Source organism: Eumetopias jubatus, unplaced genomic scaffold (genome assembly GCF_037043125.1).
Source record: "Eumetopias jubatus isolate StellerSeaLion01/CBP00866 unplaced genomic scaffold, mEumJub1_p1.0 scaffold_15, whole genome shotgun sequence".
Classification (NCBI taxonomy): domain Eukaryota; kingdom Metazoa; phylum Chordata; class Mammalia; order Carnivora; family Otariidae; genus Eumetopias; species Eumetopias jubatus.
Window position 1 is genome coordinate 83,890,811 of NW_028274821.1, and position 24,554 is coordinate 83,915,364.

A 24,554-nucleotide genomic window follows, 5' to 3' on the forward strand; every position below is an offset into this window, starting at 1 on the left:
CTTTATGCCAGGTATTTGTATCAGTATTACCTTTAATTTCCCTAATTTTAAGATACATATTATCTCCATATCACAAATGGGTAAACTGAGGCTTAGGGCTCTAAGGTCACCCAGCTAGCAGATGACAGGAACTGAAACCATGTCTGCAAGAACCCTATGCTCTTCCCACTAAAACAGCTTGCGATACCTACACTTCTTATGAACAAATTATAGCTAAAGCCACTTGAACTGAAATAAACTAAAAAGTAAAAACAAAAAACATTATGAAAAGACCACTTAAAAAAAAAAAAAAAGAAACCCTCCACAAAGCATCATTCCAAAAACTGCGTGTCTGTGCCAAAATATTACCCATGAAGTATTAAGAGTAGAAATTCTGTAGCATGAAAACTAGTTAACAATTGATTCAATTTAACAATGATTAAAATAGCAAAAGTAAAATACAAAGTTAAACATGATGCCATGAGATACCAACTTCTTTATGAAACGGCTATAGAAGCGGGTCCCAGGAAATGTTTGGTAATGGACATCCATGGGTGATGGAGTGACAACGTAACTGCCTGCACAGTGAGGAAGAAAACTCAAGGGCCACAGAGTCACCACTTCCTAGCTATGTGATCTCAGGCAACCTCACTTAACAGCTCAGAACCTCAGTTTTGAACCTGTATATGGGAATTGTAAACATCTACTTCAAAACTGTTACGAAGAATAAATGTCACAGATGTGAAGTGCCTAGCATTCCATGAACGATATTTTAATAGAAAATTATTATTATTGCTTGACTGCTAGTTTACATTTCTATTTTTCTCAATCACCTATATTAGACACACAGAAGTATTCTGTTCTGAAGACACAAAGTCAAGGACTGTCATTTTTCCACATTTCAGGCTTTATAAACTAGATGAGATTCACCCTTCAAAATCAGAAATGCAACATGGCGAGAATCCCTCATGAACAGGAAAGAAACATATATCTGCCTTTACAGATGCAGTGGGTTGTGAATAGTGAGGCATCACAATTCCAAAACCAAGTCATCCCCAGGCTGTCCTTTGAGATTCTGTCTTGCTCCATCACCCATGAAATGCTGGGACCAGAGGAGGTCAGAAACATTCCTAGGAACCACTGGCACGAAACAGCTGCACCTCCTCCCCCCAACAGTTTCTCCTCCTGCCCTTGGGATGGCTTGTCCTTGAGGCCTGGCAGCCACTCAGGGGAAGGAGTGGCCCTGCCTCCCCAGCAGCTGGTGACCCAGCCAGGCTACTCCACAGCTACCTGTCGGATGTCATTACAGACTGAAGCAGAGAGATCAAGCTGATTTAGGAAAAGGGACAGAGACAAAGGCAAGGTTGTTTAGCTATCTGGCAATGACCTGGGCAGGTTTAAAGCTCGTTTCTTCATCTTTTCCAGGCAGTCTTCCCTACGAGAATTTCTCTTAAGATTCTTTTCCTTCCTATGCCCTATTAAAATGAGCAAAAACCTCTACAAGTTCCTTCTTTGCTCCCTTTCTTTCAACACCCATGGCCTAGTAGAAAGAACATAGGCTTGGAAGTTAGCCCTGGGTTTGAAAAACCCAAACTTCTCACTTACTAACCACATAGCCTTGAGTGAGCAAGTACTCTTCCTCTCTAAGCCTCATTTATAGGATGACAACACTACTATCTGTTTTGCAGAGTTGTTTTGAGCACAAGGGATGCACACTTGGCAGAAATTAAGAACTTAATGAATAGAAGATCTATTATTAGTTACTGGTAGTAATATTGCTTTCAATTTGCTCATCATAAAAAAAAGACCTGTAAGATATGTTCTTTCCTTATGAGGGCAAATACCAAGATCCTAACCACTAAATATCAACACTGTACCTAGTTCTAGAGAAGATGAAAGATAAAACTTCCCATTATTTTAAAAATCTATCTATCCATCTATCTAACTATCCATCTATCTAACAAAAGGCAGACTGCCAGATGCAACACCTCATTTGCATGTGTCTAGAGTCTTGGAAGCCTGACTACCCTACATTCTCCTACAGCTAGACCCTGAGAGCTTGTCTGGAGGTTCTAACTGGGGAGCACAGCTACTCATGTACCCTTGACTGAAGAACGGTCCTCCTCTATCAGAGAAGGTTGTCCTCTTTGACTGAGCACACAGCTTCAGGAGGGATGCACATGGATGGTGAGGGAGGAAGGGGACATCTGTCTAGGCAGCCAGATCAGCCAGATCAATGAGGTGACAGATGTCACAACCAGATCACCCTCACATCCAATAAAACTGTTTAAACATTCAGGGGAGCCTGGGTGCCTCAGTCAGTTACGTGTCTGACTCTTGACCTCAGGGTCTTGAGATCAAGCCCTGCACTAAGGTCCATGCTCAGCATGGAGTCTACTTGAGATTCTCTCTCTCTCCCCCTCTGCCCCTCCCCCACACCCTGTGCTCACACACTCTCTCTCAAAAGAAATAAAATCTTAAAAAAAAAAACAAAACTTTTTAAACATTCAGATCTCACAACATAGGGAAAATAGCCCCTGGGTAATCAAGAGCTGGCCTAAGGGTGTCCATCTGAGAATTCTGATGAAGGTGGTGACAAGGGCTTGACCTAGAGAATTAGAGAATTCCAATAACTGAAATATGAAAAAGATCACCTACGCCTCTTTTGATGCCTTATCCGATCAATGAAGAACTCAAGGTCCACAAGGTCAAAGGTTTTAATTAAGATCACTCAGGTCACTGGCGAAACTACAGCTAGGACTGAAACTTCCCAGTTCAGAGGGTTTTCCACCCAGCATACTATATATCACGTAGCAGGTATTTAAAAGAGTTTAAAGAAACAATTATTACTGTAGGTTAGGAACTATGCTAGGCTCTCTCCATCCCTGTCCTTGAGGGATTTACAGCCCAGTGGCCAAGATAGGAAAACAGATGTGGTATGAATAAGCACTGCAAAGTGTACAAGATGCTTGGGGCAAAGAAGAAAACCTTGACTAAGTCTTGGGGAAGGGGGCCAAGGGGAGGATTTCTCTGGAAATAAAATCCAAGGTGAGTTCTGAAGGATGAATGTAAGCCAGCTTGGTAAAGAGGAGAGAGACAGTGTTGAAGGTTCAGGGGCAACACGATGGGCAAAGAGGCATGCACAGCAGTGCTGGGAGGCAAAGCATGAGGCAGGGAGCCCCAGGATGGGGGCTGAGGAGGCAGGTAGGGGCCATTTCAAGCCCAGTACCTGCCACCTAGGATATGCTAGTGATGGGATGACAACCAGGAAGAGAGGAGCCTGGAGACATTTGGGACCTATTCCTTGTTGGAATCCCAGAGAAAGGAAGAAATTGAACTCCCTGGCCTATCTTGAGTCCAGAGGTTTCAGAGTATTCGGAGGTAGCGCTGGGGAAGGTGCAGAGGACAAAAGACGATCTTGTTCGGCTAACTCCGCCTCACTGTTAATAATGAAATGGTTTCTCGGTGATCCGCTAATTTTCTGCCCCCACTTACCACGCTGAGATGAACAGACACTCCTGGGTCAGGAATGGGAAGTTTGTGCAGAGTTTCAAGAAGCTCATTCCACTGATTCTCCTGAAAGAAATAAAAGGCCTAAGTAACAAAAGCAAGGCTGAGCCCTTAGTCAGAGGCCTGCAGGGAGGTCTGGGCACACAGTGAGCCGGAGGCCCTCTTGATGAAGGGGGCTGGGGAGGGGCTGGCCCCAGTACAGAAATAGGCTTGATATTCAAGTAGGGTTGGACAAAAGACACTGCTTATGGCTCAATATAAGAGCCAAATAGATCCTCCCACACCAAGTTTGACATTTTCTACTGAGTGAGACACCTACCATGACCGCCTTTTATGGATCATATACCATAAGCTCGCAGCAAACCTATCCTCTCAACTCCATAGCAACAACTTTTAAATGCAAACAATCCTAGCTTACAGGGCGGGGGTGGTTGGGAGAAATAACGATGACACTACAGATCTTGTCTTCATCATCATTACCCTCAATTAATTTTATTGAGTGTTCACTGGATACACACAGCAGCATCCAATTATGGAAAGTTAAAATGAACTACATACAGCAGCATGCAATACAGTATGGTGGCTGTGCATTTTAATTAGTGAAATTGAGCCACAGAATGAAATACAAAGCAGTACAAATTATTCGATTGAAAACAGATTCACTTTTAAAATGCTCAAAAGAACGCTGCTTACAGAATTATGCAAAAGCCATTTCTCCCACCCTGTGGAATTGTCTGTGCTAATAGAATAGTATTACGCTTACATATGTTTCCATTTGTTGTCTGTTTGATGCTCATGACTATCCCACTTCACAGACTGAAAACTGAGGCTCTGAAGGCTGAAACAACTGGGCTCAGATCAGCCAGTTCGTAAGCTGCACAGCCAGGAGCTACATGCAGGTTTTCTGTGTTTGAGCCCAGAGACCTCTCCACTGCTTCACAGCAGTCTTGGGTTGTGAATTTAAAGGAGAGGCAAAAAGAGGATGAGTGCAGATTAAAAACCTGCTTCAATCTGAACTCTGATCATTCAAGTTTCTCACGGAGGAATGAACATGTGTGCACGTGCACACGTTTAATTTTGCTCTGAAACTATCTCAAATTTACATAATTATAGGACAGCAATTTTGTATTTCCCGAACTACTTAACAGTGAGTTACGGACATTATGTTCCATCATCCATAAATACAAAGGACATTCTCCGGTACAACCACAACTAATCATCAAAATCAGGAAATTAACACTGATAGAACATTATCATCAAATCCTCAGATCCCTTCAAGTTTTATCAATTGTGCCCATAATGTCCTTGGATAGCAAAATAATCCAGCTCAGAATCACATGTTGCCTTTAGTTATAAAACTCTGGTCTTCATCAGTCTGGAACAGGCCCGAGTCTTTCCCAGATTTGTAGGCACTTGACAGTGAGACCAGCCATTTTGTGGAGTAATTCTCCATTGTCTGATGTTTTCTATTGATTCAGACTTCAATTCATTCCATTACTCATGATGTTCACTTTGATCATTTGATTAATTCATCTGACGTCTCTACTGTGAAGGTACTCATTCTCCCTTTGTCTTTAGCAAGCATTTTGTGGAGTGATACTTTATGTAAACATCCCCTTCCTCAAACTTTTAACTTATCTATTTACTTATTTATATCGGTAAGCACACATGGTTCCTGTTTTATTCAATGGCTATAAGCCTTTGCTATCGTTATTTGTTTTAATGCTCAAATTGTCCCAGATTGGACCAGTGGGAAGCCCTCAACCACTTCAAGCTCACTTCTGTGTCTTTCTGACATGTCCCCATCATGTTTTGAGCACTTCCTTTGAACACTTTTTGGCACAAAAAGATATTCCAGGCTCATTTTATACTTTCCCTGCCCTGGCCCTAGAATTAGACATTTCTTCAGAGAGCCCTGGCTCCTTTTAGTGGAAAATGTTATTTAGAAACCAAGATTTGCATACTAGCTGTGCTCATTGCTACCTAGGTATTGCTAACCCCAGACTCTTTTAGTGGTTAGAGCCAGAAAATACAGTACGCACACAGACACCCACAATAGACGCACCTTTACTGATTCCTATTATCACATGTTTTGTTCATACTAATAGCTCTAATTCCAATCCAACATAGGAATCCTTCTAGTTTCCTTCCTTTTCATATTTGTAACTAAATTCTATAGAAATGAAGAATCAATCCTATTTTCTTAATATATTTACTTATTTGTATGTAACCAATCTTTTATGACTGACCCTATCCACCCAGAAGCCCCCCTTGCTCTGCTTGAATAGGGATATCCAATGCTAGACTGCTACTGTCTACTCCTCCCCAACAAGAATGCCTTCCCCACCCTAGGCTCCAATACTCCAGTGCTGGACCACGGCGGCCCCCTTTCCCTTGTGGATCCTTCTAGATCCTCCTAGAGTTCTGATATTTGGTGCCAAGCCATTGCCACTATTACTGCATGCACATAAACAACCGCTTTGTCCTTCAGGCTCCAACACCCTCGGCCAGGCTGTTCTCCAGCTCAGATGCCCTCTTCAACCCCTGCCAATTCTTCCACAGGGATGTCCTCAATGCCCCATCCATGGTCTGATAACCATGGTGGATCAATGACCCAGAGAGACACCCCCATCATGTATCTCAGGCTCCAACACTCCACTCTGAGCCATCATGGTCACTACCAACCCCCACACCCTCCAATTGAAACCTACCATGCCCAAAGACTTTTGGACTTGGGGAGGGGATTCTGTTTTTTTAATAAAAGCTCTTTCCTCCTGTTCTATCTGATGACCCACACCCTGCCAACAAGTAAGGCAGTTGTAGACAGATTTCCTACCATTTGTGTCATAATTCCTTTAACCAGAAAAAAAATTAATAGAAAGAGTACTGGGTACAGGGGAAACAGACTCCACTAAAACACATCACTGATCGCAACTCTTCAACACTCCAAGAGGCAGGGTCCTTCCTGGGGCAATGGCCCAGAGGACTCGTGCACCAATTTTACGGGGTAATAATCCTATCTCCCCTATGCATAGGCTGTACAAACCTAACCTTTTCTGTACCACAAGACATGTTTTTAAATGTCTACTATGTTTTGACTGGAACATTAATATGGAAGAAAAAAATATGTGAGCCAATCTCCAATTCTAAGACTGTTAAGAGCCTACGTGTGATGCAATTCTATTTACTAAAGATATCCTTCAAATTTGAGTGAAAACCTGAATGTTTGACTAAAGTGAATTGTCAACATAAATTGATGAACAGACCCAAGGTGGCCTCTGAATTCATTCATCAAAGAATAAATCACTTCCTTCATGACAAAATTCCCAGATACCTAAGCATCCTCTGAGAGTGAGTGTAGTGACCTAGGGAGCCATTTCTATTAGCTATTCCTTCCGATTACTGTGGCCTCTGGAATACATTGCTGGTGAGTAAATCTTACTTGAAGGAAAGATTTCTCCATTATACACGTTTTCCACTTTTTCTCCAAAGCAGCATTTCCTCAAGTATATCCTAGGAAACACTGGTATCTCAGAATATTAATATTTGTCATGGAATAAAAAGGGTTTAGGGCCAAACAAGATGGGAAGCATGGAATAACACGTTTCTCCACGGCAGGACCTTCTCAGAGCCACCAGGACATGAATCTTAAGGAGACAAAAATGAAACACAGACTTCCTTCTCCCCAACCCCAATATTACTGAACTATGGCACCCCTTTTTTTAATGGATCGAATGTGCTGTAGAAAGTACGAGGAGAAAAAAATTTCTATAACATTTAATAATAAAGTATCATCAATTAAAAACATTAGACCATTTACAAAAAGGAAAATTTAAGGAATTACATATATGGACAAATATTCAACTACTCATAAAGAAATGCAGTTAAAACAATGAGTCTGTTCACTTGGCAAATAAACAACAAATTCAACAAATGGTACTGGCGAGAGTATGGTGAGCCAGGCACTCCTGTACATTCCTAGTAAAGGGCATCTTTTAAGAAAACAGTACAAATTCTTCTGGAAAACAGCTTGGCAAATTTTTTAAATGTTTATGTCCACTGCCCTAAAAAATGGCCCCTCTGAGATTCTCCTCTTAAGGAAATACTCAAAAAGAAGAAAATGCTTTATGTTCAAAGATGCTAATAGCTACAACTACAGTGGAAAAAGAAATCCCAAATAATGAAAACTCCCAACAGGGGCACCTGGGTGGCACAGTCGGTTAAGCGTCCAACTCTTGATTTCGGCTTAGGTCATGGTTGCAGGGCCATGAGACTGAGCCCCGCATCAGGCTCCATGCTCGGTGGGGAGTCTGCTTCTCTCTCTCTCTCTCTGCCCCTCCCCCACTTTGTATGTGTATGGGTGTGCATGTGCTCTCTAAAATAAATAAATAAATCTAAAAAAAAAAAGAAACAATTTCCAACAATAGGGAAATGTTTCTAAGGTCCATAATAAAATGCTATGCACTCATGAAAAATATTCACAGTGTTTTTACTAACCTGGGGAAATGCTTCTGTTACTATAGCACCTGAAAAATGTGAGCTATGAAAGTCTAAATATAGCTCCAGTTGACCCTTGACATCCATGGAAGACACTTCAGCATATCATTTCTTCCAAAAGTACAGTAAAGTAGAGCTAACTTTTTAAGTAATTTTTCAGACCCTTAAAAAAATTACTGAAAGCGCACAACAAAGCCTTACTGGAAGGGAAACTTGGGACAGGTGGCTAGGTCACTTGCTAGTTAAGTGTTTTACTCGCAAATCGAGCTTTGCAGCATGACATGAGCAATTTAAATTTGTGCCTCAGCAAAATTATAATTTAATACATGTCATGAACTTCCAGGGCTGCTTGGGAATATCAGCTATCAGATATCAGAATATTAACTCTGAATGCTAAGGGTCTATTTATTATTCCTTTAACTGCAAAAGGAAAGGAAGAAAACATCCCCAAAACACTAGCGATTGTTATTTTTGGGAAGGGGGAACATATCAGGAGTGATTTTTCTCATCCTTCCTATTTCCGAATTTCTGAAACTTTCTATAATGGGCATGCATTACTTTTTTGGTAAACATTTTGGTGAAATATAAGGCATGTATTACTTTAATAATCAAAAAAGTTAAAGTTACTTGCTAAAAAGAATAAAATACAAGGTAAATACCTGGCCCTTTGTCGTGTAATCCGCCAAGATGTTAAGCAGCTTATAAAATACTTCGAACCAGGGAAGATAGCTGGGGAAAGAGGAGAAGAAACATGAAATATTAGTATGCAGGTCAAAAACTTTAACCAGGAGCTAATTCAAGACTGGTACATTTCAGTTTTTCCTCTACATCCTGAAGAGTCTTCCTGTTATAGGCTGCTGGAAACACAGACTGGTGGAATGCTAATTATTTCTGGGATTTTAAAAAATTGCCTGTGTAAGGTGAAGAATTGACTATCCATTATAAATTATTCCCATGCCTCAGAGCTAGAACACGTTCATAGAGAAGAAATTCAAAGCAGACTCTGCAATCAGGAACCATCGCTGAATAGCCCCCCAGGCCTCTCCCACCACACCCACCCTTTCCAGGAAGCTTCTGTGCAAGTCCCTCATGATCGGACACACACAGCCACACACTCATACATACAGCACTCCCCCTGCTGCTGTCTGCAAGGTGTCCCAAAGGCCCCAAGAGCCTGAAACCAGTCATACTGTAGCATCAAACATCCTACGTGTACCGCACCCCCTCTGGACTTACTGCAGGACGGGCTCTAACTCTCTGTTCCCCCTGCCCTCTACTGGGTCCTGACCATGGCACCCCTTCACTCCGAGGACAGTCTGGTCCTGACCGCACTCTATCCTCTCTCTGTGGGGCTTCAAGAATAATCTTTCTAAAATGCACATCTAAGTGGCCCACAGATCCAGTTCCTGCAGTGGTGCCCCATCACTAATGCACTTCTTAGGATGGCGCTGGAGGCTCTTCGTTGTCAGGTCCCCGACTGGCTGCCCGCTCTACTTCCCCACATTCTGCAGTGCATTCTTCTCTCACTGCAGCCTCCCTCCCAGAATGGCCAGGCATCCTCAAGCCTGCCCGAGCTTGCATACACTTGGCCCTTTTCTCCCTCTGACCTTCCTGGTCTAGGCTAGCTTATTTCCACTCATCCTCCTAACGGTCCTCTGCAAGCTCCCCAGCGCCGCCCCTCATGCCCTAATTCCCTCTTCTCTGTGTTGCCCTGGTCACATGCATACTCCCGTTAGAACATTCCACACACCATGTGGCACTCAATGGTGTGTCTGTTTTGCTAACAGACTGTGCATAGAGAAGGAAGGATCTCATCTTTCTTCACTTTGTCTTCCCGGGGCCAAGCGTGGAGCCCGGCATACCGTCAGCGCTCAGTGTTGATGGAACAAACACAACCAAACAAAGACTAAGAGCAAAGGCATGTTAATGTTATAGAATTGTTGTTGAACTATCTCCCACCCCACCCCCTGCCGCCCAGAAGTTTGTCACTTAATTTAAATGGCTTTATTCTCCATTAAGAAACTTTTCCAAAGCGACAAAGAGTCAAGCGAGGAGGGTGTTGTACCAAGCCCCTGCTGTCCTGCCCGCGTCTGCCCTGCTGAGCTCACGGGTCCGTTCCTGATAGAGCTGGATGCGCAGTGGAGCGCTGATCCCACCAGGCGGAGGGAACTCAGCACCCCGTACAGATTACCAGCTGTACTGCCGAGGGTAATAGATGAAGTGAGAGGCAATCCAGAGGACAGATAAAGTGCACAGTTCTCTATCATTAACGTCTGTCTGAAAGCCAGCACATGCTACTGTAAAATTTAAGTAGCTTATCAAAATATACTGATAAGCAACTTAACTTTTCACTTCTATGACAGTATTATCACTTATGTTAATATGTTTCAATCAGCTCTGGCAGCTGCATATTGACTATTACACAGCAAACGACTGCCGCCACTTTCCACAGCATTTACTTTGACAGAGCAGTGTAAACATTCAAGAGGGATTAGGGAGGAGATAAGTTTCTCCCTTCCTATTCTGTTAAATAAACCTCGGCTGAGTTAAAAGCCATTATAGTGGGAACAATAAATCCCCTCAGACGAAAACTCTTGCCCAGATTAGAGGACTCTTAATAAACAAATTCAACCAAGGATTACAAAAAAAATTTTTTCCCCCTGAAAGAGAAAATACCAGTAGTTAAATCCAGCAACTCAAAGTCAGGAAGGGAGCAGGGCGGGGGGCCGGGGGGGGGGGGGGGCTGGTGACAGGGAAGAAGAGAAAATATTGTCTTGCAAGGAAATCATGGCCTCGAGGAAATGAGAGAAAAGCTGAAGTCATTTCAGAAATACTGGACGAAGTGATGTGGGGCAAGCTGGATTCTCTGATAATTCAGGACTGTGGTACACACGGGAGTAGTTTCTGCCAAGAGGTTCAAGTGGCCCCACTAGCACGGGCCCTGACCCCAAGCCCCTGCATCCCCTCCATTGCCAGGGGGCTGAGGGAAGGCGATGTGGTAGGGCCGTCCGGCCCACAGCAGAGTGCCCAGCTTCTCTCACGCAGCCTCAACCTCACCAAATCAATTCTTTTTGGCTACACTAAGCAGAACCCTCAGCCATAGCAGGTTTCATAGTTACCCTGGAGATCAGCCATTTCTTTCTCGCTGTGGCCTGACCGGATGCAACTGTTGTCCACATGTTGTCCCCTGTGCACTGACAGATGAATATCCAGTGATGGCAGCGTTAAGGTCTTGAAACCAAAACCCAGCTGTCTTCTTCTTCAAAGGATCCCTCTTTTCCCCTGTTGGGAGGCCAGGGTTCACAGCTGAACCTTATCCAGTGGCGTTTCCTGTACTGCTTCATTAGTGCTGGCACGACAGTTCTGCCCGGCCTGCAGAGCTGCAGGTGAGGCTATGGAGCCCCTCCACTCCATTCTGTGCGTGTCTGTCATCATGGAGTAAACACTACTTCCCAGTCCAGAGACAGGAAACAAACACTCCATTACACTGCTCGTCCCTGGACATCTAAAGGAGTTCCAAACATCTCTGGGCCTGCTCCACCTGCTACCTTCATGCAACCACTCGGAGTCCGCAATGCTGAGAGAGCACCACCGTGCAGTGGGCTCAGTCCAACTAGGGCCCAAAAAAACAAACAACAAAGGGTCCCTGCATTCAGAAAGGCCATGGTCCTAGTGGGGAAAAGAGACATATACAACAAAATAGTTTGTGTGAGGGGAGTTGGAACTCTTTTCCAAGGGCTTTATTTAGCTCAGGCTTTGGATCAAGTTATAAAATTATCATGGCCAATCAGCAGAGCCTTCCTTGATGGGGAAAAGCCAAAATGGGACAAGGCTGCTTCCTAGGCACTGGCCATGATCCATGCTTCTCTCACCAAATTGTGGCTCAGGTAACTTTGTCCCAGGTTCTGCCATCACTTCCCTGGCCTAACAGTCAAATGGAGAGGCTTTTGTTTCGTGTGAGGCAATACAAAGTCTTAAACTTGAGAAGAACTCAGGGAGCATCCGAGTATTCCTACACACATTCCTACATCACAGGCCCTTGTAAGATGTGCAGGGGCAAGGTTCGAGACATAGTGCTTAGAGTCCAATGGCCCATGGTAAAAATCACCTGTAAAAGGCCCTTCAGTTGCCCCCAACATAGAGCAGACATGGTTTTATAGACACAAAGTAGCTGGCCTGAGTTTGCGGGGGGGGGGGGGGGGGGCGGGGGTGGTGGGACACATACTGAATGAAAACTGTCTATGCTCCAATCTGTCAGCTTGGTGAGCTGCTTACCCTCCAGCTGAACTCAGGAACTGAGTCCGACCGAGGACAGATGACTTACATTTCTAATCTCGCTCCACTGAATGGACTGTCAGGATAATCATTCCCACTGTTTTGTGTATATACGCATGTGTCTAAGTGACCTTGTATAAATGTACATATGATGGGATCCCACTCCAGTGTCATAAGTATTTAGATAGAAAACCATTACAAATTTTAAAAAGCTCTCCCACATCTCTTGCTAGTAGTTGAGTTCAAAGCCATCAGATGAGGCCAAGCAAGACAGGGGTGTGTGAGATGGGGAGCAATGGAGGCAGACACTGACCAAGCCAAGGAAGGTGGTTACTTGAGAGAATAATAGCTGTGAGCAGGACGTCAGAGTTCAAGCACAGGCAGGAGGAAATCCTCCTGTAGGGGCCACCAGGCCCAGACTGTTGGAGTCTGAGTGGGGTGAGAAGGGTTTCCTCGTAAGGGAAAGTCAGGGCTCCAGCAAGATCAGGAGAGAAGAAACACAGAAGGTGGCTTGGCTTAGAACATCAGAACTCAAGATGGGGGGAAAGTGGTGTTTAAGTAGGGGCAAGGCCTGGCACTGGGTAAGAAAGCATCTATGTCAGGAGAAAGAGGTTGACTAGACTGGTGTTGGAACCTAAGAGGAATAAAAAGAGCATCGGGAAGGGAGTTCAGTGTGGGATGTCAGAGCCTAAGTGGGTAGGAGGGCTTCTAGGAAAGGTGGTGAGGCAGAGTCCAAGGAGGTCCACAGTAGGAGGAGGCTGCAGTGTCTAAGAGGTCAGAGTCCAAGTGCGGTGAGAAGGACAGCCACAGAGGAAAGGAGCTACAGCTGTGAGAGTCTGATTGAGATCGATCAAGCATGTAAATATATAATGGAATTACTACGATCAGAGAAGAGAGTTACAAATATGGACGAGGAGAAAACAGAAATGAACCTATGGTGTCGTACTGGAATTAAATGTAACTGTGTGAAATCATGGAGACAAAAGAAATAGAAACACAGTATATGTATGTACATACATATGTGTATGTATACATTATATATACATAGATTTTCCAGCTCTAGCCACTGAGGGGCCCTGGAAGCAGAGAGAACCCAATTATAATGAGCATGCTTAGTGTCGAGATCTTGGTTTCTAAGTACCATTCTTCACCAAAAGGAAGCAGAGCGCCTTAAAGAAGGAAAAAAAAAAAAAAAAGAAATGTCTGATTCCAGAGCTAGGGCTGGGAAATATCTTGTTGTGCTAGGAAAAAGGCAGTGTTCCACACATGATTAGGACATGCCAACAGGACACAAGAGCCAGTGTGGAGGGGCTCCTGTTGACAAAATCTGTGACAATCTGAGCACCAAACCAAATAATAATAGAAAGAGATTATGTAATAATAAATAAAATAGGAAATTACAAGTCTGTGCTAATATAAATAAATGAATCGGAAGTCTGATGAGGATAAAATGAGGATATTCAGAATACACTTTATAATTATAAAGGGAAAAAGAAGGGAGAATCCTGAGTGACACAACCTTAAGTAATGCGGCAAATTGAAACGGTGCCAATTGATAGAATGCAGTGAAACAATACAGAATACTTCCATCATATTCTAGCCACAGATGTAGAACCCAATCCTAAGGATGAGGGACTTTCTACAAATTAACAGCCAATGTCAAGTTCATAGAAGTGTAAGAAATGTTGAGGATCTATTCCAGAATAAGACGACAAAAGAGACAGGAAAATAAATGCAACATGTGATTCTGAACTACAGCTTGCCCCTCCCATATATAGGGGGTCCAAGTATTACATGGTAGTATTGTGTCAAAACTTTCTGATTTTGATGATTGTAATGTAGTTATGTAAAAGAATGTTGTTTTTTTTTTTTAAGTAGGCTCCATGCCCAACGTGGGGGCTGCAACTCACGAGCCTAAGATTGAGAGTCACATGTTCTACTGACTGAGACAGGCAGGCGCCCCAAGAACGTTTTCTTTTTTAAAAAAATACACACCGAAGTATTTGGGGGTTAGTGGGTATTATTTTGGCAACATCTCCCAAATGGGCATTTGTATTGTACTCACAACTTTTCTCTCTATATTTTTTAAAGATTTTATTAATTCAAGAGAGAAAGAGCATGAGCAGGTAGAAGGGCAAATTCAGCCGACTCCCTGCTGAGCAGGGAGCGCGATGCGGGGCTCAATCCCAGGCCCCCAGGATCATGACCTGAGCCGAAGGCAGATACTTAACCAACTGAACCACCCAGGCGCCCCTTTTATGTTTGTTATTGTTTCCAAACTGAAATAAAATGGGAGAGGAGAGAATCTAAGGGGTCTTTCATTTCATCAAAAATACCATAAGTAGACCAATTAGAGTATACAGAATAATAATATGAGCTGGGAAAATAAAATTTTAAATTTTAAACCATGGCTATAGGGAGGGGCATGCAATAGAGAGAACGGCTGATAGCAACTGTGGAAGTCAGTACTCCACGCACAGAGAAGGTTGAGCATCAGTTAGGTTGTTCCCAGTGTACGGGAGGAAAGCTGGGAAGGGTGGGGATAAAGTGCATTAGAGACAGAAAAAAAATCTCATGAGCAATGACTTGCAGGCTTGACGCACTGGGCCTGATTTGAGAACCGTGTGCAGTTGGAACAGCCAGAGAGAAGGGTATGGAGGCTGCAAGATAGAAGGCAAGGTAGGGGTCAAAAAAGCCAGACTCCAGGGGCCTGTCATATGCCAAACTGATGGGCCTCCCCTTTATTCTGTAATCCCTGGGGGACCAAAGGGCCAGTTAAAGAGAAGTAATATTCTGAGGAAAGTATTTACAACTAGGTAGAAAGTGATTATTTCCCACTTGGCACAGTCCAGCGGATCTCAGCCTTACCAGAACATGTCTACTTTGTTACCCTAAAAAGAAAATCTTAGATAATCTAGTTATATACATAAGTTTTAAAAAGATCAATGTAAGTTCTGGTTCTAATATAAATAACTAAAAAAAAAGTACTTTATAATAAAATTTTAACTTTTAAACACTCAGACACCATTATATTAGAGATATAATGAAGTAGTACCTCCCTGGGTACCATAGAGCTGCTTTTAACTTAGGTCTGGAATGAGTTTAAAGCTAAGAAGAATGACACAGAATAAGGTCTTTCAATTCTTCTCAGTGATTTCCACTGCCCAAGGAGCTCTTAAAACGCCATCTTGGGTACTCCAAGAGAGGTATCCTTTCTTTTCTCATTTCCTGACAGATTTTGCTGAGATTCATCAGATAAAGCATCCCTTGGTTAAGGCTAACTGACATTGAGTATTTAAAATTTTCAAAAAACAAAAACCCCCCAAAATTAACAACAACAACAACAAAAGCAGAGCAGCATGGCATACGCTGGAGACAACACGGACCTGCTTCAAATAACCCTGGGTGAATCTCAGCTCTGATCCTTTCTGTGACACCTCAGGAACGCAATCTCTCAAAGACCCAGTTTCCTCTTCTGTAAGATATACACCACCTAACTAACGTAACTGAGGTATGCAGACACACCCAGTTGGTGCCTGGAATACTCTTCCTACCCACCCCTCTCTGCCTAACATTCTTGCCGATCTCAGCTTTGAGAAGCTTTCTGGTTCTGCCTGGGTCTGAGGTGTCTTTAGAACTCCATCCAGGAATTCCTCATGCCCTGCAGTCACCAGAGTGAATAGGAAAGCACGAGCCATTACAAGAGGAAACTACTCACAAATGATGTGACCACAAACCAGTAAGTCCCCACTCAGCCCTTCTGGTTTGACCTAGCATCTCTCCCTGCTCCTCTGTCAGTGTCTTGCTGGTCAAACACCTACTACAAAATGTAAATAAAACCATAACCATTGCAAAGGATGCAGGATTTCATGAGGCCCTTGTTTGAGATGCTGGACACCTGCTCAGGTGCAAAGCAGCCAACAAACGAAGAGCGGGCCGCATCAGACCAGGTAACAAGGGACAAAGAGAAAACTCAAAACAAACAAGAACGGTGGTAGAGCATTCACATCAAAAGAAAATGAATTCAATATCAAAGGATTCAGAGAGGCCTGGGGGGAAACTGATGAAGTCCTCAACTACTTCTGGAATAATTACTCTTTTAATGATTATGCTGAGAAAGTCAAACATAAAGTGTTATTATGTCAGAAAAACCATAACCTCTCCCTTAAAAAAATCATTATTGTCTCATGACTTATTCCTATCCCACAAAGAATGCATTATTGGAATAAAAGCTAGATTTTGTTGAAATCAATTTATTTCCAAAATTTGAGTTCCATTTTTTTCCTAGATAAAATCCTAAATAAAGTTTCCTCTCATCTTTACTATAAAATTTTGATCCCCCCCTTAAATAGACGCACTTTACTCCCAGAATATGAGGCCCTTCTGGGCTGACCCTCCATGCAGACTCACCATCAGTTTATAATGCATGCTTCTTTTCTTTGTCTTCTCCATTAGTGTCAACTCCATGAGAGCCGGGATCATGGCTATGTGCTGACTGTTAAGTCTCTAGTATGTGCCTGGCACAAGTTAAACATTCAGTAAGTTCCCTTGACAGCTGTAACTCACGCCTGTAGTTTCTACTAAGTCCAGTGCCACTGGAGTTAACAGTCAACTAATCTTATCGGAAGGCAGGGCATTTTCGTAGGAAAATGATCCAGAACCAAAAATGACCCCTGCCAATGGACTGCTGGAGTCTGTGACAAATTATCAGAATAGAGTGAGTAAACAATCAAAGCAGATCATGAAGAATGCACAAAGTTAAGGTTTCTTGCCCCTTGCCTATCCCTCCAACACAAGTAAACACCACTATCTACTTTTTGTGTTCCTACCTCAAGTACTATGGAAAAATGTCGCAAAACCAAGCTGATTATTTTAATTTGGCAACTTAATTTTTAAAGCCTTTAAAATTGCTCAAGAATCCTCTGTCAGTACATCAGACCAAGTTCCCCAGAGAGTCTGCTCCATACTTTTCCTTCTTCTCCCATCTCTAACCCATCCCTCCTGGTCTTAGAAGATACTCTTGTCTCCAAACTTCCTGATGAGAAAAGCTCTACTGTGAGTTTTCCTCTCTTCCACTCCTAGACTCATGCCTTCCCTCTTCCCTCCTAACTGGGGTAGGAAGTAGAGAAGACCCTAGATCTCAACCACATTGCCTTCTGTAAGACATATCTTCTCCCCCATTACACTCAGCCAATGAGCACTCCCATCTGTAAGCACAACAAAACCACCCACGTGTGCTGGTCCACAGTTTTCAAACTACAGCCTTAGCACCAAGGTGTATGCATTCCACCTTCTAAGAAAAGCACACCACATCCTCCTGAGCTAACCACACTAAGCTTCAATAAATGCTTTCTGGAACTTCAAATTGAAGTGACGTTTACAGTCCAAACATTACATGTTTCTAGATCATTCATTCTGCAAATGTTGCAGTCAATCATCCATCAAACCACATATTTCTCCACATTTATTAAGACCCATCCAGTATATGCCTGACATCGTGTGAGGTACATGGGGAATGAGACCAAGGTCCCAGCATTTAGGGAGCTCACAGTCTAACGAGCAGACACATGGGCAAACAATGTCAGCAACACAGGGTCTGTGTTACGACAGAGGTGCATAAAAGGAACAGAGGAGAGGTTCTGGAAGTCTTCCCACAAAAATGACACTTGGTTGATCAACTTTCCACACAGTGCAGTCAGAAGACCCACCTGGGTTTGAGTATCAGTTCTATCCCTAGCTGTGGCCTGAGCCATTTTTCCTCCTCCATGTATGAAATGGGGATAACACTACCTACTCTCACACAACTGTTGTGAGGGTGACCTATGCGAGTGCACCTACCACTATGTCTGGAACAGAGTAAACACTCTTTTTCCCTGATAAGATCACACTCTTGGTGCTAGTAAGATCAAAAGTCAGAGAAACCTAAATAGGAGAACAACCCCCTCCCTTTTGGGAGATCAAAGCCAGTCTCACTCAATCTGAGCATTCTGCTATGCTCACAGCTGCTGATCTCAAATTGTAAATTTATTATGGTAGCCAGTTAAGCTCAAAAATCTCTGATTTATGTCCATAATTAGCATCCCATTGTGATACCTATTACATCTATGCAGGAAAATGTATTGCATGCACTGAATGAGTAGAAATATTAATTTGCATTAGGAAAAAAACACAGAAAGTTCCCATAAAACATCTGTGCTTATATAAATCTACCCAAACACACACTTGGATTTGATTTTGGTAACAAGGCTCTTTTCTGTCTTGATGGGTATTCAATAATTGTTGCTTTTAGAGAGCAGATCTGCCATCGTCTCTTCTATGACAGCGTTCCCATGATTGAGGGAGATTGCTCAGGAGGAAAGCACAGAGGCACTTTTCTGTTATCACCGGTGAAGTGTTGGTAACAGAAGATCTTTGGAGTAATGACACCTGCACTGACAATTGAGTGTAATTCTCAGATATTTTCCATTGAGCCCAGAGAGGGCGAGCACATAGGCCTTTCATCATTTTCCTAAGAGAGTTTATGATGCTGCCCACTCCTGTATTCACACACCTGTAAGTTTTCTCCCCATTCAGAGCATCTTATTCTATGGTTTAAATTACTACTGTAATATAATATAATGGGTTAGCGAGGTTCTAACTAAGGCCCACCTTAGAGAATCTTTCATAGACTAAAAGAGAAATACATTGTCTCTGCTGAAAAAAACCACAACAAGGGGAAGAAATGGCTACACAAGAAATCCCGTCTTACTTTCAGGAGTAAACAACAAAATTAATGAACCCACGGAAACACCATTTGATGCTACTCTCATTTTAGAGCTAAGAAGTGAAAGCTAATGGAGGAAGGGGAAAAACATTTACCAAGTTTCCAGTGCTCTGAAAGATTATTCTTTACAACAACTCTAGGAGATGAATCATCATCCCACTTTATACGTGAGAAAATGCAGTCTTGGAGAAGTAAAGTGATATAGTACCTGGGCCAACACAGCTACTAAAAGCACAACTCAGACACAAAACTAGTCCCGTACGATTTCTATCCTCCTCGCTCCCTGCAACACATTATTAGTTGTACAACATGATCAAGTGTAATGATCAATCCTGAAATTAGGATTTAAAATTCTTACCTTGAGGTTTGCACCATAATGCCCCGATGAATGAAAACTTGCCTCCAAAAGTCCCTCTGCTCCAAGCGTTCGGAGCAATCCAACTTTGGCTGCTTCCCAACCATTCAGCATGTTTTCTTAGTTTGCCAGTTCCAGGGACACTAGTCATGTGTCAGCTCTTTATTGCTTTAGGTATTAGTGTACACGTCAGATTCAGACATGCAGATATAAATAGCTTGATTTAAAATGTTTGATGTTTCTTAAGTTTTTAAGTTTCCAGTGCTTCATATCAAGACCCAATGCCTCTGCTACCTTAGATGTGTATTTTTAAGAACTTACCTAGAAAAATCATGGCCTGTGTCGTAGATTCTTAAACAGACTATGTTGTCTTTTTAAATTTAAAATATGAAGCTTTAAATGTATGGTTATGGTGGTGACAATTAAGGAAATGCTAGATTAGACAGGGCATCAGTTTTCCACGAATAGCACTCATTTAAGTTCATTTCCACCCCAGATCTCTATTCGAATGCTATATCATTCAATCGCAAATCTCTCTATAAAAGTGTCTGGCTGTCTCTTAAACCCATTTACGCTCTATGCTTCAATGCCTTTCCTTGGCAACTTTTTCCATATGCTTAACCTCTTTCAGGGAAGCAGTTCTGTCTCAATTCACAGAACAGCACACCAATCACCACAAGCAGGCAGGCAGGTAAAGAAAGGAAGAAGGACAGACAGGCACACAGAGAGAAAGTAGGGTATGAAGGTAGCTGGTCCAATAAAAGTAATGTTTTAAAAGGCAAAGAGTTTTCAGACCAAAAGAAAACTAACCTAGCACCTAACCCCAAGCAATCAGAGAGCCCTGAACTTGAATTTATAACCCAAACACCCTGTACCATATGCAACTCGAGACACACAACTGGTAGCACTACTGGGGATTTATGACTTATGACTTGTTCATATTTAATTTGTAACCAAACACTTCCCCTTCCTCTTAGCTACCTTAGAACTCTTGATTAACTCTTGTTTTCACAGGTCAGAGGTTAAATAAAGGAAGGGAAGCATTCTGGGGTGAGATTGCCCAGAGCACCACATCCAAGAATGACCTGTGCAAGGAACATTAAAATAAGTGATAAGACCAGAGATTGTTCAAGACAGCTGATGTTCAAAGCCTCCTTTGGGTACAAAGCAGGACCTTACTAAGGGCTGGCAATAAGGACAGACCGGAAACTGCTCTCAAGTTACCTTTTGTGACAGAGCAACTCTCTCACCAAGACGTTTCTCCCAAAATGCTCTTGGAAATGAGACTAAAGGTTCTCAGGGAAGGAAAAACAGGAATCGGCACAAGTCCAGCAGCCCTTCCCCTGCTTCATTCTGCGACAGGCATCTGTCTTACCCACCAGATCTTCTTACCCTGGAGAAAATTTCTACTGCTATCTCATTTTGTAGCACACCTGGCCCAGGCTGAGGGAAGCAGGTTTCTTTGTACAAAATTAATCAAACAGAGACACAGCCACCCTGCTGAACAGGATAGTATAATCTGTCCAACTGCAAGACCCATCTAGATCCAAGTACCTTTACCACTGCGCTACTCATCATGCACCAAACTTGAAAATAAGAACAGTACAGACCACCATTTATTGTGGAATTACCACATGTCAGGAACTTTATATGCACTGGCTTATTCCCCCCTCGTCATAATTCTATTAGATAGGTACCATCATATTCCCAGATAACAAATGAGAAAACTGAAGCACAGACAGGGTAAGTAAATTGCTCAGAGTCACACAGCCAGAAAGTAGAGCAGGGTTAACTTCAGGTCTGTGTGACTTACTACACTGACAGACTCTTCTCTGAAAAAAATCTCTTAGGGAATGGTATCAATGAAGTGCACATTAGATAGCACGTACGCTTTACATTTGATTCAGTGTTTTCAAATCGTCAAAACAGAACAACCATTAAACTCATTGTTTTGTAGCTAGCTTTCATTCATTCATTGCCTAATGTAAGCCAAGCACTGGGTAGAGGTGAATAAGGCACAGCTTCCACAAAGGTGAGGTCCCTGGTTTAGATTTGTATGTGAAACCATTATGGCATTAGGAATGATCTGATAGAGGCAACAAAGACACAACTTGAAAAATATGAGAAGTAGCAGCTGGGCCTTGGGAGAGGAGGTGAGGTCTGCATTCCCTCTGCACCATAACCATGTAACACAGCCACGGGATGAAAGTTTCCTCCAGTGAGCCCTTCAACAGGAAGGGCAGGCCCCATCCTGAGCAATGGAGGAGCTGGGGACCCACTAACAGGGAGATCAAGTTGAAACAACATGCCACTAGTCACTGTCTGTGACTACATCTCTCAGTCACTCCTTATTTTTTAAAATAATATTTGTACTTATGACTTACTGCTTTATTATAAACCTAAGAAAGCAGTCCACAATGTTACAAAAGCCCAAAAGTGGTGTTATTAAACTCCCTCAAAATACGGTAGCTTAGAAGAAGGTGAAGTATTTTATTAAATAGGTATTTGATTAAATAAGCCGTAAGGCTTAAATCCCCAGTGACACTACCACTTGTGTGTCTCTGTCAAAAGAAACCCTAAAAACTAATCTTTAGAGAAAGGAGGATCAAACAGCAAACCTGGCAGAAATAGGTTTCTCTGATAAAAATTCTTAAACTCACACAGTATGAAAGAGAGCAGGAAAGTTGTCTTCCAATGAGTAACTACTAAAAGCAGAACATTAAAATGAAGGTCAGAAAAAGTATGCATGAATTATTTTTGCTATATTTTCACCAGCATTAAATGTTGTGACTATTTTGGGGGGGATATATTTTAAATGGTAGTTCTTTATTATGTATAAGAGCAATACATATATACACACACCTAAGTATGTGCAAAGAGAATGGTTAAATAAATTATGGTAATTCCAGGAAATAGAAAATTAGGTTTTAAAATATTTTTAATGATACAGAAAAATGTCCATGAGGGCGCCTGGGTGGCTCAGTCGTTAAGCATCTGCCTTCGGCTCAGGTCATGATCCCGGGGTCCTGGGATCGAGCCCCACATCGGGCTCCCTGCTCAGCGGGAAGCCTGCTTCTCCCTCTCCCACTCCCCCTGCTTGTGTTCCTTCTCTCGCTGTGTCTCTGTCAAATAAATAAATAAAATTTTTAATAAAAAAAAGAAAAATGTCCATTAAATGATACAGATTGAAAAGCAGCAATGTTCACAGCTATGTACCACTGGCAATCAAATACACTCATAGGAAAACTAGAAGATAAAAAATTAATAGTGGTTATTTCTAGATTATGGGGTTTGTAGATAACCTTTGTTTCCTTTTGCATTCTTTTCTGCATTTTCTACGGCTTACGTACTAAGCATGAAGTGTCTTAAAAATTAGAAAAAGTTGTTCTGTCTTTTAAGTACTCTGTGTTGTTCATTAAGTGCAAATACTTGGAAGCAAGCTAAATGTACAATAGTTCACAATAAATTATGAACTACCAGAATGATGGAATATTATATATTCATTAAAATCAGACTATGGAAAAATATTTTAACGTAGAAAAATATTTACAATATATTTAGATTTAAAAGCAGGCACTGGGAGGTTACTGGATGGTTCAGTCAGTTAAGTGTCTGACTTCAGCTCAGGTCATGATCTTGGGGTCCTGGGATCAAGCCCCAAGTTGGGCCTCCATGCTCAGTGGGGAGTCTCCTTCTTTCTCTCCCTCTGCCCCTCCACCCCCACTCATGCTCATGCTCTCTCCCAAATAAATAAAATCTTAAAAAAAAAAAAAAAAAAGGGCAGGCTCTAGGGGTGCGTGGGTATCTCAGTCAGTTAAATGTCCAACTCTTGATTTTGGCTCAGGTCATGATCTCAGGGTTGTGAGATCAAACCCCACGTTGGGCTCCTCGCTCAGTGTGAAGCCTGCTGGAGATCCTCTCCCTCTCTTTCTGCCCTTTCCTGCCCTCCCCACCCATGCACGAGCACTCTCTCTCTCTCTCAAATAAATAAATCTTTAAAAAAAACAAAGCAGGCTCTATAACATGTGCAAATAACTTTTTATTTTTATGTTTTCCTATATTCTCCAAACTTTCTACAATCAATACATATACTTTTATTAACTTTTAAATTAAAAAATAGCCACATGTGTAATTCCTCCCTGCCTACCAATTTCCAAGTCATCTTGCTTGGTGGCTGGGAGGATTCATGATCAGGGAGAGTGGAATCAAAAGTCTATCTTCTCGTTTCCTTAAGTGTGCTTAATAACTGTGTTGACCCATTTCTCCAACAGGCTCTCTGGATGAAATGGAAGTTAGCGCTCTTTAACAGACTAGTCACACCAGAGTCTCATGCTCTTTCTGCTACACCATGCTTATCATGGATCTCAGTTCGAGGGCAAGGGTGGTTGGCTAATAAGGTTTTCAGTGACCTTCCTTAATGTGGAAATAGTCAGCCTCAATAAACTCTAGTGGGCCTCAGAAAGTGAGACACCCTCACTTATCAAAGGCCACCCTAAGTTGAAAGGGGAAAGAAAAAGGGTCAGGATCTCTTTTTCCCTGTTAGGTTTTGAGGCCAAATCTTTAAGGTTGGGTCATTTTTATAAACATTTAGTTAGCATCAATACATGCCAGCCCTGTGCTAGACAGCCAGGATAAATACATGAACAAGACACAGTGCTGCCTGTCCTCAAGGAACCTAGATCTCTTAGGGGAAGACAGACATGTAGACAGTTCTTCACAATGTCACATGAGGATGCTGTGATACAGTGTGGCGGGGTGGGGGGGGGCGGCTGGTGGCACCAAGCACTAAGGGAACATGGGAGGAGAGACATCTTGACTAGACCAGGGTGTCAGCTAATGAGGAAGAGAAGTTGGATGAAATAAAGGAGCGCTTCCATCTGGAGAGACAAAATCTTCCAGAGGCAGAGGGACAAGGAACAATAAATGGCTTGAGGTGGTTGGATCCCACCTAACGGTGGGGTAAGATGTTTCTCTATGTAATTTTTGTGGAGTGGGGGATAGGGGAAGGGAAATCCTGGCAGAAGATGACACTAGAGAAGTCCAAAGTGACTAGCTTGTGAGTTTTATGTGCAAGACTAGAGAGTTTAGCTATTCTCAGAGTTTTAAGCAGAGGCGGGATTTAATCAGACTTATCTTTTTAGACTATCACTCACTTTAACAGAGTAGAAGATGAAT

At 42.5% G+C, this 24,554-nt stretch overlaps 1 protein-coding gene across 5 annotated transcripts in view; it reads right to left on the bottom strand.

The window, feature by feature from the left end:
- DENND1A (DENN domain containing 1A) overlaps positions 1-24,554 on the bottom strand; it is a 496,855-nt gene that overhangs the window by 252,144 nt on the left and 220,157 nt on the right. For all 5 annotated transcript variants that reach the window (XM_028107675.2, XM_028107673.2, XM_088019125.1 and 2 more), the window contains 2 exons: positions 8,646-8,715; positions 3,475-3,555 (listed from right to left, as the gene is read on the bottom strand). In XM_028107675.2, coding sequence (XP_027963476.2) covers positions 3,475-3,555; positions 8,646-8,715 — 151 coding nt within the window. The remainder of the gene's footprint in view (positions 1-3,474; positions 3,556-8,645; positions 8,716-24,554) is intronic.